Source organism: Oryctolagus cuniculus, chromosome 3, assembly GCF_051225735.1.
Source record: "Oryctolagus cuniculus isolate XC-2025 breed Fujian yellow rabbit chromosome 3, ASM5122573v1, whole genome shotgun sequence".
Taxonomy (NCBI): domain Eukaryota; kingdom Metazoa; phylum Chordata; class Mammalia; order Lagomorpha; family Leporidae; genus Oryctolagus; species Oryctolagus cuniculus.
In genome coordinates, this window is record NC_142869.1 from 145160066 (window position 1) to 145173586 (window position 13521).

The 13521-nt window shown below is 39.4% G+C and overlaps 1 protein-coding gene across 17 annotated transcripts in view; it reads left to right on the top strand.

The window, feature by feature from the left end:
• The window catches only part of CD36 (CD36 molecule (CD36 blood group)), a 233588-nt gene that overhangs the window by 198749 nt on the left and 21318 nt on the right, over positions 1-13521 (top strand). For all 17 annotated transcript variants that reach the window (XM_089328507.1, XM_070071240.2, XM_070071236.2 and 14 more), the window contains 3 exons: positions 1109-1189; positions 1675-1882; positions 12251-12411. In XM_089328507.1, the coding sequence (XP_089184633.1) occupies positions 1763-1882; positions 12251-12411 (281 nt within the window). In that variant the 5' untranslated portion in view covers positions 1109-1189; positions 1675-1762. The remainder of the gene's footprint in view (positions 1-1108; positions 1190-1674; positions 1883-12250; positions 12412-13521) is intronic.

Genomic DNA, 13521 nt, shown 5'->3' on the forward strand with positions numbered 1-13521 from the left:
TACTTCTATGGCAAAAAAGGAGGTGGGGTTTGGGGGGGAAGCTGAGATCATAAGAAAATATGGATTTTCCTACAATCATTGGTAATGGGCAGCAGTTATGGCACCACTTGTGATGCCTGCAGGGCATATCCAAGCACCCAGGTTCAAATTCAAGCTCTTCTCCCAATTCCAGCTTCCTGCTAATGCACACCTGGGGAGGCAGCAGGTTTTAGTTCAACTACTTGTGCTCCTGCTGCCCACATGGGAGACAGGATAGAATTCCAGTCCCCTGAAATTGATGTAGCTTAGCCCCAGCTGTTGTAGGCATTTGGGGAGGGAACCAAAAGATGGAAGATCTTCTCTGTCCCTCTTTCTCTATCTCTGCCTTTTAAATAGAATGAAAATAATTTTTTAAAAATTATTGGCAATTATATTCTGTGTGCACCTCTTTTTGAACTATAGCTTTTGTACTGCTAATACCTGTGTTTTCCTTGGTCATGAAATAGACTGTTTTCAAAATTAGTTAATGAAAGAGAGGGACAGAGAGAGATATGCTCCCATCTTCTGTGTCCCTCCCAAATGCCTGCAATGGCAGGGACTGGGCTAGGTTGAAGCTGGGACTTGAGAACTCAATCTTTTATGTTGGTGGCAGAGATCCAATTACTTGAGCCATCATCAGTACTCCAGGAAACTAAAGTCAGGAACCAGAGCTGGATATATGGTCCAGGTATTCTGATATGGGACGTGGATGCCTTAAGTACTTCCATCCTGACACTATTTCTTTATAAGCTTCAAAGCACATTCTTACTGTGTCTCAATGACAGGTAAATTTCATTATGGGAAAAATCCCATCACAACCAAAATAATTCAAATGAATGTGCTTTGAAGAATATTAATCTTACTACAACAGTATCCATCCATTCCATACATTGTTTTAGTCCAAGTTTTATGTTATAATTGTATATAAAATGAAATATCATACAGTTTAGACATGAACTCAGTATTCATGAAAGATATTTTTTAAATGGTTATCCTTATGATTGCATTTGAGTATATTCAACTGTTAATTTTCTGACAATATTTTCTTAAAAAATATTTTATCTGTTTACCCATACTTTTGTTTTAATAGCTTACAAATGATTGGAAGAACTGATTCTTTCTGAAGTTCCTCAGATTATTTCCTGTAAAATCCTGTTTAATCGTGAATAAGGTATAGTAAAATATGAAAAAGAAACAAGCAAAACCCCAATCATGCCACCCTCCTTGCTTGGAAGTTGGAGACGGTGTCCAGTTTACAGGAGAACTGCAGGTGGGGTGGAGATGGTTATGTTTGGGTGGAGAAGCCAGATAGAGGGCAAGGATGCAACTGATCATCCCAGGCTGGAAGATAGTGGCTGAGGGTGAGAGTACAAGAGCATGGCTCTCCTCTGATAAGGTTTCAATGTGTTAATCATCCAGGGGAATAAAATTCAGAGGAGGATTTTGAAGAAACACAATATACAGTATGGTTTCTGGCACTGTGGTAGTTTAGGAGCAATAAAGAGAAGCAGCAGCCAGAAAGTGAGTTTGGTAGAGCTAAAGAATTAGTCCATTTAGAACTGGAAAAACTATGTTTCAGTTGCATGTTGTCTTTGTACTTTGAACTTTTTGTGCTGATATTTATGCTTCTGTTTTATGATCTTTTCCTAATGACAGAACCAGACTTGGTAGAAAACACCTGAATCGTACCTGGGAGTTTGGAAGAAGCAGGTGCATAACCTTCATTCGTTTCCCACAAAAGAAAATGGGCTGCGACCGGAACTGTGGTCTTATCGCGGGGGCCGTGATTGGTGCGGTGCTGGCTGTGTTTGGAGGTATTCTAATGCCAGTTGGAGACATACTGATTGAGAAGACAATTAAAAAGGTACGAGTAATCCAAACAGTATTTCTTATCATACTACGTATTTCTTCTCTTTTTTGGCTATGGGGACTTACATAATCCATGGTAACCAGTAATTCTGTTTCTTTAACATAAGGGTAATCACGGATCACTGAAACTGGACATGACAGAGAAGTGTCCCTGTGCAAAACATTGCAAGTGTAATGTGTACATAACATGAATACATTCCCATCTTACACACATCCAAATTCAGATAAAAGCTATTCACAGATCTGAAGATTAGTAGAAATATTATTTTCAATTATGTTCAAAGAATATGTTGATGTGCTTTTGAATGAAAAATAATAAGGGTATTTGCTAAGTGGATATAAAGTAGTTGAATTTTGATTCCTATTGATAACAGTAAAATCATGGATATATTAAACACTTTAATATTGGAGCTCAAACATTTGATAAACTGATAAATAAGTTTGGTAAACTGCTACATTTTATAGTAATGTAGTATCTCTAATATGTGTAAAGATGGTTATCTCACAGATACTTTCTAATTATAAAGTTTTATATTTTACTCTCAGAAAATACTTTTTGAAATATATTAGGTGAGATATATCTCAGCATATCTCAACAAGTTGACTGTAGTTTTAACAAAAATTAGACCAATTTGATAGACACTATAGAATTATGTCTCAGCCAAGTTCATTCTCATTAGCCTCACACTCACTTACCAGGACATTCAATAGAAAGAAGATAGTGAGGGGAGGCATGCCTGCTGAAATCCTGAAGTGGGATGGCATATTCAATGGCAGGGTTACAAAAATTAAGCTGCCAAGAAAAAGATAAAATGAAGCACACAGTTGTGAACTTGAGAGTTTGTGTCCTGCCCAAAAGCATATATGTCCATCTTTTAAAACACAATGCTGGCCAAATTAAACACAGCCTGGTCAGGGTTTCAAGGACCTGGACAGAGTTAATGTAGTACACAATGGAAAACAATAAGAATTGAACCAAAAACTGTGGTAGACCAACCAGTTCATACTGAAATTTCTGTTACTGTCCAGAATTTTGTGTCTCTCCTCCATTCATCCATGTCTGACATCATCATCTTACTAGGAATATAAACACCATTTTACTTCATGGAATCATGGACTTAACTGACAAAGTAATATGAAGAATTAATTTCAAATCTCGTTACTCATGACAAGGTGTTACTATGTTTTGATTTTTCTTTAGCTAAAAATGCTAAAGGTTTTTAAGTTAAAGGAAATCTTCTCACTGAATGTTTATAGCTATTGTCTTAGTATAAAATATGTGAGGACTGCAAAAAGTTCATGGGAAATGGAATTTTTAAAAAAGTTTATTTGTGGGCAAAAAAACTTGTAATCCATGCCTGGTTTTATCATATATATTTTCTGTGATTTTTAAAAGATTCATTGCATGGGGGTTTTTTACAGTATTAATGCCTATATTTGAATCCTACATTTATTCAATAATAGTATAAGAATTTCCAGCTCCTCTGTTGCTGATATATTGTAGATCTTCAGCCTCATGCACTGATTGAGTTGAATCATATCTCTGGCCTTTGAATCTCCAGTTCTCCTGACAATGTTTTGCTGTGGGCTATGAAGGACAGACAGGTGATGATGAAGCACAACTTGTCCATTAATGCAAGGTGGCATTGCCATTGTTCCGACACCTTCCCCCTCTGTGAACTGTGCTTCTCACTTGGCCTTTCTCCATTGACAGGACAGGATCAATGTCTATGTTAGCACAAACTATAATTTCTTTTGCAAAAGTCTTCTAAATGGAAAAGTCACAATCATTTCCCAGTGTACAGGCTTTTAGACTCTTTTTCCAGACACATTTTAGATCATCAATAGCTGGACATTGATCCTCTAATTTATTTTCTGCTTCATGCAACAAAGTGTATACCCATTCTCTCCTGGTTGACATGTGAATTCCAGCATATATTTTCAGCCAACTCTTTAATATTTATCCATAGGCTCATAATAATCATGAGAAAATAAAAGATAACAGATGTCAAAAAGTACTTTTTATAAAGTGACTAAGAGAAAAAAATAAATTTTTACCTCAACAGTGTAAGTTGCAACTGGGGGAAATTGTGTCATAAAAAATAGATGTGAGAATCTAGAGTTGAATTGTAGGTGTGTAATATGGAAAAGTAGATGCTGTTTATAAAGAAATATCTCAGAACATCCAAAATATTTCAGGAAGAAGGTGGAACTTCAGTTGGGTTTTGAAGTATGGAGTTTGGAAGTCTAATGGACAACAGCCCAAAGGGAAAGAAGAGGTGGGGAATGTGCCAGGAATGATGGAGTGACAAGAGGAATGATTAGCAAAACAACATAGGCTTAAGTTTAGGAAGTTTTGACCCACAGACCAAAGAATATTTTAACTGATGTTTTAAAATGAAGTAGTAGTTGCTAAATGCTTCTTACTAAGGGTAAGCTATAACAAAACCTACACTCAAGATTGAGAGCATCAAGTGGCTGGGTTTCATGTGGTGCTTACTAAGAGTGCCTATATACCAACTTCTTTAATCTTCACAAATTTCTAGGAGGAGATAAAATTATTTCCCTCTTATTACAGGCACAAAATTTGTTGAATCAACTTGCCAACTTATCTAGCCCCTAGGAAAGGGAGTCAGTGCCAGATGTAGGCAATCTAAAGATACACACACACACACACACACACACAGCCTTGCATGCTATGCTTCCACAATAGAAAGGGCTGAAAAATATGGAGACCTAAACCAGCAAAACAAAAGGAAACTATGTAGGCCATGACCACTTTCAAGAATTTAAGATTCCTTTTCAGAAATGAGTTTGCATAATCTGCACATTATATAGCCAAAGCATTCTGGTCTGGCATGGAGTGGTACACAGAAAACATCAATGGATAATGGAATATAATGGGAGTTTGGAAAAGGGGGCTGGATTAGGAGAGAGGAAATAAAAAAATGCAAGATGTCTATGAATTCTTAATAGAAATACATAAGTTAGGACATGAAAGAAAGATTTTACATATGGTTTGATATGAAGATCATTCTGTACTCCAAAAGTCACAGCTCATGTGGATTTGATCATGGCTATAGAGATGACAGACAAAACAGATTTGTTCTCCAGTGAGATTAAATGAAGAGAGAAAAGAATAGAAAGGTTGCTGCAGGATTTGGGCATAATTTGGAGGCAGGAAGACAAAAGCAAAAAGGGAAAGAAATGATTTCAGATGAAGTAATAGAAACAAGGGGGTGTAATTTCTTAGGATGTGATAGGAAGCCAGAGCTCAAGGGAAGAAGGAAATAACAGAACAATGTGCTTTTCGGTCTTGGTTTTGAAATGTAGGCTATATGTGCCATCTTTCACAAGGCAGAAGGAAGAGGTTAATGGAGTCAGACTCAAGAAGGAGGAAGTACAGAGCCGAGAGTTGAGGGAAATAATGACTTCTAAAAAAAGCTGTCAAATGATATTCCGTTTACCATATATTCTAGACCAAGACTCATCATTGGAATTTACAATGACCATGGTCTGTGGCTGACCCAAGGCCAAGTTCGAGTTTGCTCTCAGATTTGCTAAAAGTATAACAACCATATACACTTTATCAATTTTTGTCATATAAAGATGCTGGAACTTCTTATTTATGTAAGACTATTTCCTTTTCCTTTAGTTTACAAAACTATTTTTAAAATGAGAGTGGCATATGCATATCTTTGGCAGAGAAGATTCAGATCTGTGAATTACATGTAAACCTAGAGAGTCAAGTGTCTCACTCCCAGCTGAGATGCACTTAGGGTTATGTTGTTATTTTACAAACAAATAAGAATTTCAATGCTGTTGAGTTCTCATATGTTTATTATTGCATCTCACCGAATATTACTTCTTATTTTAATTGATAGCAAATTTAGAAAGTGTTATTTTGAAAAAAAAATTAAAATGCTTCATTGAAAAGATCAGAAAATCATCTAATTTTTAAGGTCAACTCCCTCATACCTTCCAGTTCTAAATGATGACACCCTGTTTGTATCATTTGAAATGTTCTAAAATAGACCAGAAATTTTACTTCTAACTTATTTAGCTTTTGCTGTTTCCTTCAAAGAGATGGTTACTGAAGATTTTATGCTTGTTATGATTACAGCTCAACCCCCCCCTTTTTTTTTTACTAATTGATTTGTGTGAAGCCAGAGGTTCACACAATCATTCTAGCAGATTAAAAGTCAACAGCATGAGCTGCTATCAATGTGGAAACCACCAAAGCACTTTGGAAAAGGTCAAAGTTCTGCCATCATTTGCCAAAGATAAAGTATTACTTGACATTGTTAATATCACTCAATAAAATGCTTAGTGAACATTGCACAACAAAGGGAATATTAAATAAATATGAATTTAATTTCCCTGTGTTATTGACTATATCATAGCAAAATGAAACTAAAGCTTTTTTGGCATATTAAATGAGTATTATTCATCTATAGCATTATTTATTTCTATTATTTCTACCATCATTCAATTTTACTATCATTTATTTTCCCTATCCTTGAATAGGATGGTCCTTTAGTAACTTGTTCCTAAATTTACTTTCAGATAAATTGAAATAATAACAAGTTGCTTATTAAAATGACTAGTCTTCTGAAATAATATTGTATATCTTAATGTAAATTTATTTTTTTTAACTTGGAGAAATTGTTCTGTTTAGGATCAGCTAAGAGCAAATGGGAGCAGGGGGTGTGGAAGATGAAGTATCTTAAGTATGTTTCTGCTTTCTGCTATTTAAGGAATATTTACTTTTTTGTAGAGGGAATGCATATAAAAATGATGACAGCAGGAATAGAAGTGTCATAGGAAAGTACATTCGCTATTGGCACATGACTGGTTCAGGCAGTAGAGACTGTGAAGTAGTTAAAGCAGTGTGGGAAATAAATTATATTAAAGCCAACCCTCGGCCGGCGCCGTGGCTCACTAGGCTAATCCTCTGCCTTGTGGCGCTGGCACCCCAGGTTCTAGTCCCGGTTGACCCTCTTCCAGGCCAGCTCTTTGCTGTGGCCCAGGAGTGCAGTGGAGGATGGCCCAAGTGCTTGGGCCCTGCACCCCATGGGAGACCAGGAGAAGCACCTGGCTCCTGCCATCGGATCAGCGCGGTGCGCTGGCCGCAGCACTCTGGGTGGTGGCCATTGGAGAGTGAACCAACGGCAAAGGAAGATCTTTCTCTCTGTCTCTCTCTCTCACTGTCCACTCTGCCTGTCAAAAAAAAAAAAAAAAAAACAAAAAAACAAAAAAACAACCCTCTAAATGGTGGACAGTATTTGTATAATACTAAAATCTAAGATATATGAAATACTCATGGTGGGCTTACACTGTTCTAATGCCCACACTTATTCATCCTCTTAGCAACCAAAAGCTTAATTGTTAACTTAAACTATATGAAAATACTAGTTGTCAACAATTTTTGACCTTCAAAAATAACTAACTTTGGGCTGGCACTGTGACATAACTGCTGTCTGCAGTGCCAATATCCCACATGGGTGCCAATTTGAGTCCCAGCTGCTCCACTTCCTTTTATTTTTTTTTAAATATTTATATATTTACTTTGAAAGTCAGAGTTACGCAGAGAGAGAAGAGGAGGCAGAGAAGGGGAGAGGTCTTCTATCCACTGGTTGACTCCCCAGTTGGCCGCAGTGGCCGGAGACGCACTGATCTGAAGCCAGGAGCCACGAGCTTTCTCCAGGTCTCCCACATGGATGCAGGGGCTTAAGGGCTTGGACCATCTTCCACTACTTTCCCAGGGCACAGCAGAGGGCTGGATCGAAAGTGGAGCAGCCAGTACTCGAACTGGAGCCCATATGGGATGCCCGCACTGCAGGTGGCAGCTTCACCCACTACACCAAAGTACCGGCCCCATGCTCCACTTCCAACCCAGCTCCCTGTTAATGTACCTGGAAAAGGACAGATGATGGCCCACATGCTTGGGCCCCTGCACCAATGTGGGAGATAGAAGAAGCTCCTGCCTCCTGCTTTGGCCTGGCCCAGCCCTGTTACAGCCATTTGGAGAGTGAACCAGAGGATGGAAGACCTCTATCTTTCTCTCTCTGTAATTCTGACTTTCAATTAAATAAATTTAAAAAAAAACTAACTTCATGTAGTTCTAACTGAAATTATTTTTATCCTCATTTTCTGGGGAAGGAAACTGAGGGACAAATAACCTGTCCAAATTTAAATGGTTATTAAAGTGACCAGACAGGGAATCAAACTCATAGCATTTCATTTCCTTCTATGATTTGAGAGAAGAAGCCATTATATTTTGTTAGGACACCCATACGGCCAAATAGTCCAAACAAAGATCAAAATCTGCTATATATGATTCTGGAAAGTGAAATAGTATGTTTTCTACATTTGTACTCCACCTACCCTACACATAAAAGAATTCCAAGAGTATTTGAATAGTTATGCTAACGTTGCCAGTCACGTAGAGGAGTGCTAATTTCATGCACAAACAGTAATTGCCTGAGTATGTTCTAAAAGACCTGACTGTCCCTGGGCAGCCATTTGGCCTATTGGTGTAGATGCTGCTTAGGATGCCTTCGTCCCACACTGCAGTGCCTGTGTTTGAGTTCTGGCCCTGGTGCCTGATGCCAACTTCCTTCTCATGCATACTTTGGGAGGCAGCAGTGACAGCTCAGGTGGTCGGGTCCCCACCACTGACATGTGAGATGTGGATTGAATCCTTGACTCCAGCGTGGGCCTGACTCAGCCTGGCTGGTGGGAGCATTTGGGGAATGAATCAGAAAATGAGAGTTCTGTCTGCTTGCATGTTTTCCTTCTCCCTCTCCTTCTTCCTTTCTCTCTCTTTGCTGCCCAGTCTCTCTCTCTGTATCTCAAATAAATAAACTTTTTGTTTTTTGAAAAAGAAGACATGGCTGTTAAAAATAACTTCCACTTTGATTATGGCCTTGTCTAAATAAGGTTGGAGTTGGTGAACTCAAGAGGCTTCCATAGCCTTGGCAGCTCATGACAAGAACCTCGGGTGATTACTGACGCCATAAACGAGAGTGTCAATTGTTAAGTCAACAACAGGAGTCACTGTGCACTTACTCCTCATGTAGGATCTCTGACCTTAATATGTGCTACTATGCAAATTAACAGTAAAACTAGTCTTCGTACAGTACTTTATACTTTGCGTGCCTGTGTGGGTGCAAACTGTTGAAATCTTAGTATATACTAAGTTGAGCTTTTGTATATAAAGATAATTAAAAATGAATCTTAATGAAGAATGGGATGGGAGATGGGATGGTTTGTGGGTGGGAGGGTGGTTATGGGGCGAAAAACTGTTATAACCCAAAAGTTGTACTTTGGAAATTTATATTTATTAAATAAAAGTTCTCTTGGGCCGGCGCCGCCGCTCACTAGGCTAATCCTCCGCCTAGCGGCGCCGGCACACCGGGTTCTAGTCCCGGTCGGGTCGCCGGATTCTGTCCCGGTTGCCCCTCTTCCAGGCCAGCTCTCTGCTGTGGCCCAGGAGTGCAGTGGAAGATGGCCCAAGTGCTTGGGCCCTGCACCCCATGGGAGACCAGGAAAAGCACCTGGCTCCTGGCTCCTGCCATCGGATCAGCGCGGTGCGCCGGCCGCAACGCGCCGGCCGCGGCGGCCATTGGAGGGTGAACCAACGACAAAAGGAAGACCTTTCTCTCTGTCTCTCTTTTACTCCTCTTAACGATTAAAGGAACCTCTAACACATTTAGTCTTGTTGTTCAAGTAGCTACTGCACAGTTTTCTAAGGCACATAGTAATGTCATCAGAAGAAGAACTGCATTTGTTTTGACCACTATGATATTTTTCCTTTTGTCTCTGAACAAATCCTGGCGTTATGGGAACTGTACAATACTGGAGTGAGAAGTTGTGATATCTCCATTGCCTGCTACACAATCATCACATAACAATGAATCAGACGTTTGTTTTTCCTATGAACTCCCCTTTCAACCTCTGAAAATAAGGTGGTGCTAACTCTAAGAGTATATAATTCCATATATCATTTCAATTCATTTTTTCAACATTTCTATTAAAAAAATCTCCAGCAACTAATAAGGCAAAATGATATAAAGGAAAAATGATAATAAGGAAATAATAATAAGGAAAAATGATATAAAGGAAAAAAAGGCCTAAAACACTTACATGTCTTAAATGAATTATACAGTTAAGTACACATTATATATGTCAGACCCTATTGAATTCTATAGGAATCGGAGTTTTTCTTCAAAGTTGGGGCTGAAATAACATGTGAACTTGGAGAGGCATGTGGTCAATTACAGATACTGCTTTAGGTTCCAAGATCCTTATGGTGTGATAATAATTGCATAATTCCCCTTTTGTAAAGTCTCTTGAAATTGGTAAATTGTTTCCAGCATCAACACTCTCATCAAACATCTTCACCTTTAGAATGGTTATAAGGTTTCATGTGATTTTGCCTTCATTTTGGGCTTGTTGCATGGAAGCAAGCTTTTTGAAGAGCAACTGGAAAGTTTTCCAGAGACAAGTTCTCAAAAAAGCAAGAGATTTGAACATTACTTTAGCAGCTCCAGTGTACACAGTGTAAGTGCTTCGCAACGGCGTGGGATTTTGTAATTGCGTTTTAACACCACGCCTGGTAGTTCTCTGAGGAATTCCCTGACACTCAGCATTAAGCAATCGAATATGCTGAAGATACTAAACTTCATTTGGCTTCCACCCAGTATATGCAGAGGGTGACAGACAGGAGAAACAAAGACAGCTGGGACCTGCTGTAACAAAGGACTAGTACGGGGAGAGAGGAGGATTTTCTGAACCCACTGCTCCTTGCCCAGGTTACTCTGGGGCCACCTCCCTGGGTCCTCAGAGCCTCATTGTGCCCTACTGAAAAACAAGATTAGGTTTGATGTCTTTTCCTGACCCATTGTTCTAAGAACTCATGCTTCCAAGAGAAGGAAACAAATAGATCAGCTTGTTCCTGGATCCATGGATCCCCTTAAGCTTGTTTCTGTGAAATGGTTGTCTTCCTTTTCCCCTTGCACAGGTCTCCTGCCTGTGCCTGCTTCCCAGGGCACTTAATTGGAAATACTGCTGGCTACAAAATCACCTTTGTTTGCATTGGTTACTATAGCTTCATAGACTTTGTGCTCTGAGAGTCGGCACCTAGGAAAGACACTGGGAGAGCCTCTATGGTGACTCCCTCATTTGGCAAATAATGAAATTGACCCTAAGGGGGTTGGTGACTTTCCACTTGGTCCCAAATCTCCTGAAGCAAAGAACCAGATTTCTAATGGAGGGTTTTTATATGCTATCATCGATGCATTTTCTTCTTGTCTATATTTGGTACAAGACTTTGTGAATTTTAATAGATTTTACCTAAGAAGACATATTCCTATCTCATCTTTTCATTTGCAGAATAGAATGGATTAGACTGTTGTAGTAACGGGTTGCTGCAAATGTATTAGGCGTTGGAGAAACTGTATGGAGCAGGATTCTGAGTGGAGAAGTCAATTTTATTTATTTTTTTTTGTCTAGAAGTATTTATTGTCTTCATTTAATAGATGCTAAGCCATAAGCTTCTGAAATATCCAAGAAAGGAAAAAGTTTCCAATTTTTTATCCTTTAATTTTATGTTCTGCTTAATTAAATAAACTCATTTAGGGGCATAAAAGAAGTTAATGTTCAACTTGAAAAGTTTTTGGAACAATTTGAATACACTTTTAAATTGTCACTGACCATTGCAGTGTTCCCCCAGGGTCACTCTAGAATTTGCCAATGGTTTGCTTTAACATCCACAATCCAGCCTTCAGGGTTACACATAGATGCTTGTCACAAGAGGGTATCTAAAAAGGGTTACGGTCCTAGTACCTCAAAACCATGTCCACTGTGGCCAGTGCTGTGGCATAGTAAGCTGCTGCCTGTGGTGCCAGCGTCTAATACGGATGCTGGTTTGCATCCTGGCTGTTTCTCTTCAATCAAGCTCTGCTATGACCTGGGAAAGCAGCAGAAGATGACCCAAGTGCTTGGGCCCCTGCATCCATGTGAGAGACCCAGCAAAAGTTTCTGGCTCCTGGCTTTGGATCTGCTCAGCTCTGGCTGTTGTGGCCATCTGGGTAATGAACCAGTGGATGGAAGACCTTTCTCTCTGTCTCTCCTCTCTCTGTAACTCTGCCTCACAAATAAATAACATATTTTAAAAGGAAAAGAAAGACCAGTTCCACTGCCAAGTCCATGTCAAAGTCGCAGAGGTTCTCATGAGCAAGACCCTTGAACTTGAGGCTTTCATCTTGGCTCATTGAAGGTGATAAAAAAGAAGCTCCTAGCAGGCCCTGCCTTTACTACAAAGAAATAACCTGCATATTTTATTTTTTCTTATTCCTAGGAAGTTGTCCTTGAGGAAGGTACAATTGCTTTTAAAAACTGGGTGAAAACAGGCACAGATGTTTATAGACAGTTTTGGATCTTCGATGTGCAAAATCCAGACCAAGTGGTAGCAAACAGCAGCAACATTAAGGTGAAGCAAAGAGGTCCTTACACGTACAGGTGAGTGATTCTCCACTGCTGAGTGGGCCATGGGGCTTGTGTCTGGACCACGTACGTTTCTAAGAGGGTGTCTACCTGACCAATGTCCCTGTATTGAAATGTCCTTGTTGTGTCTCTGCCATTTAAGACATTTTGCAATGCTCTTTCCCATCTGGGTAGAATCCTAGACTATTAAGAATTTAATCATTATATTTACTTTTTAATTAAAAGTATTTATTCCTTTTTTAAAGACTTGTGTATTTGAAAGTCAGAGGTACAGTAAGAGAGGGAGAGACAGAGAGACAGAGAGAGAGAGAGAAAGAAAAAGAAAGAAAAAGAGAGAGAAAGAGAGAGAGAGAAAGAGAGAGAGAGAAAGAGAGAGAGAGAAAGAGATCTTCCATATACTGCCTTACTCCCCAGATGGCCAGGGCCAGGCAGAAGCCAGTAGCTTCTTCCAGGTCTCCTCCGTGGGTGCAAGAGGCCCAAGGACTTGGGCCATCTTCTGCTGTTTTTCCCAGGCACGTTAGCAGGGAGCTGGATCAGAAGTGGAGCAGCCAGGACTTGAACTAGTTCCTATATAGGATGCCAGCACTGCAGGCAGAGGCTTAATCTGCTACACTATACCTGCCCCATGCTACTTCTTATAAGCACTGCCTTCACCAAAGATTAGGAATACATTTATGATATCCATATGGAAACATCCCTAAGTCCTGCATTGTCACTTGTTATACAAATGTGTGAATGTCCCTTCATGGGTAATTACAAGTAGCTATACTCTATGATGAATTCTTAGGAAATCCTATATTTGTAGTTATAGTTCTTATTTGTTTGGGATATTCGATGGCTGTATAATTTGCCTTTCTCTCTAAAGCATTAGTATGTTTCTAGATTGGCAACTCACACCCCAAGTAGAGTCAACGCCAACAGTTGTGGTGAGGGTAGAGCCTCTGCTGAGGTGTGTGACAGGGAAGTGGCAGAGATTTATTGTGCCTGCCTGTGTCACAGGTTTTCCCCAAATCACCTGTCTCTATGCCCAAGTGTGTGACTGTTCATAACGTTGTTGAGAAAGATTTTTTCTTTTTTTTTTTTTTTTGTTAAGAAAAAGTCTTACCTTGGAATACTTTACTTATA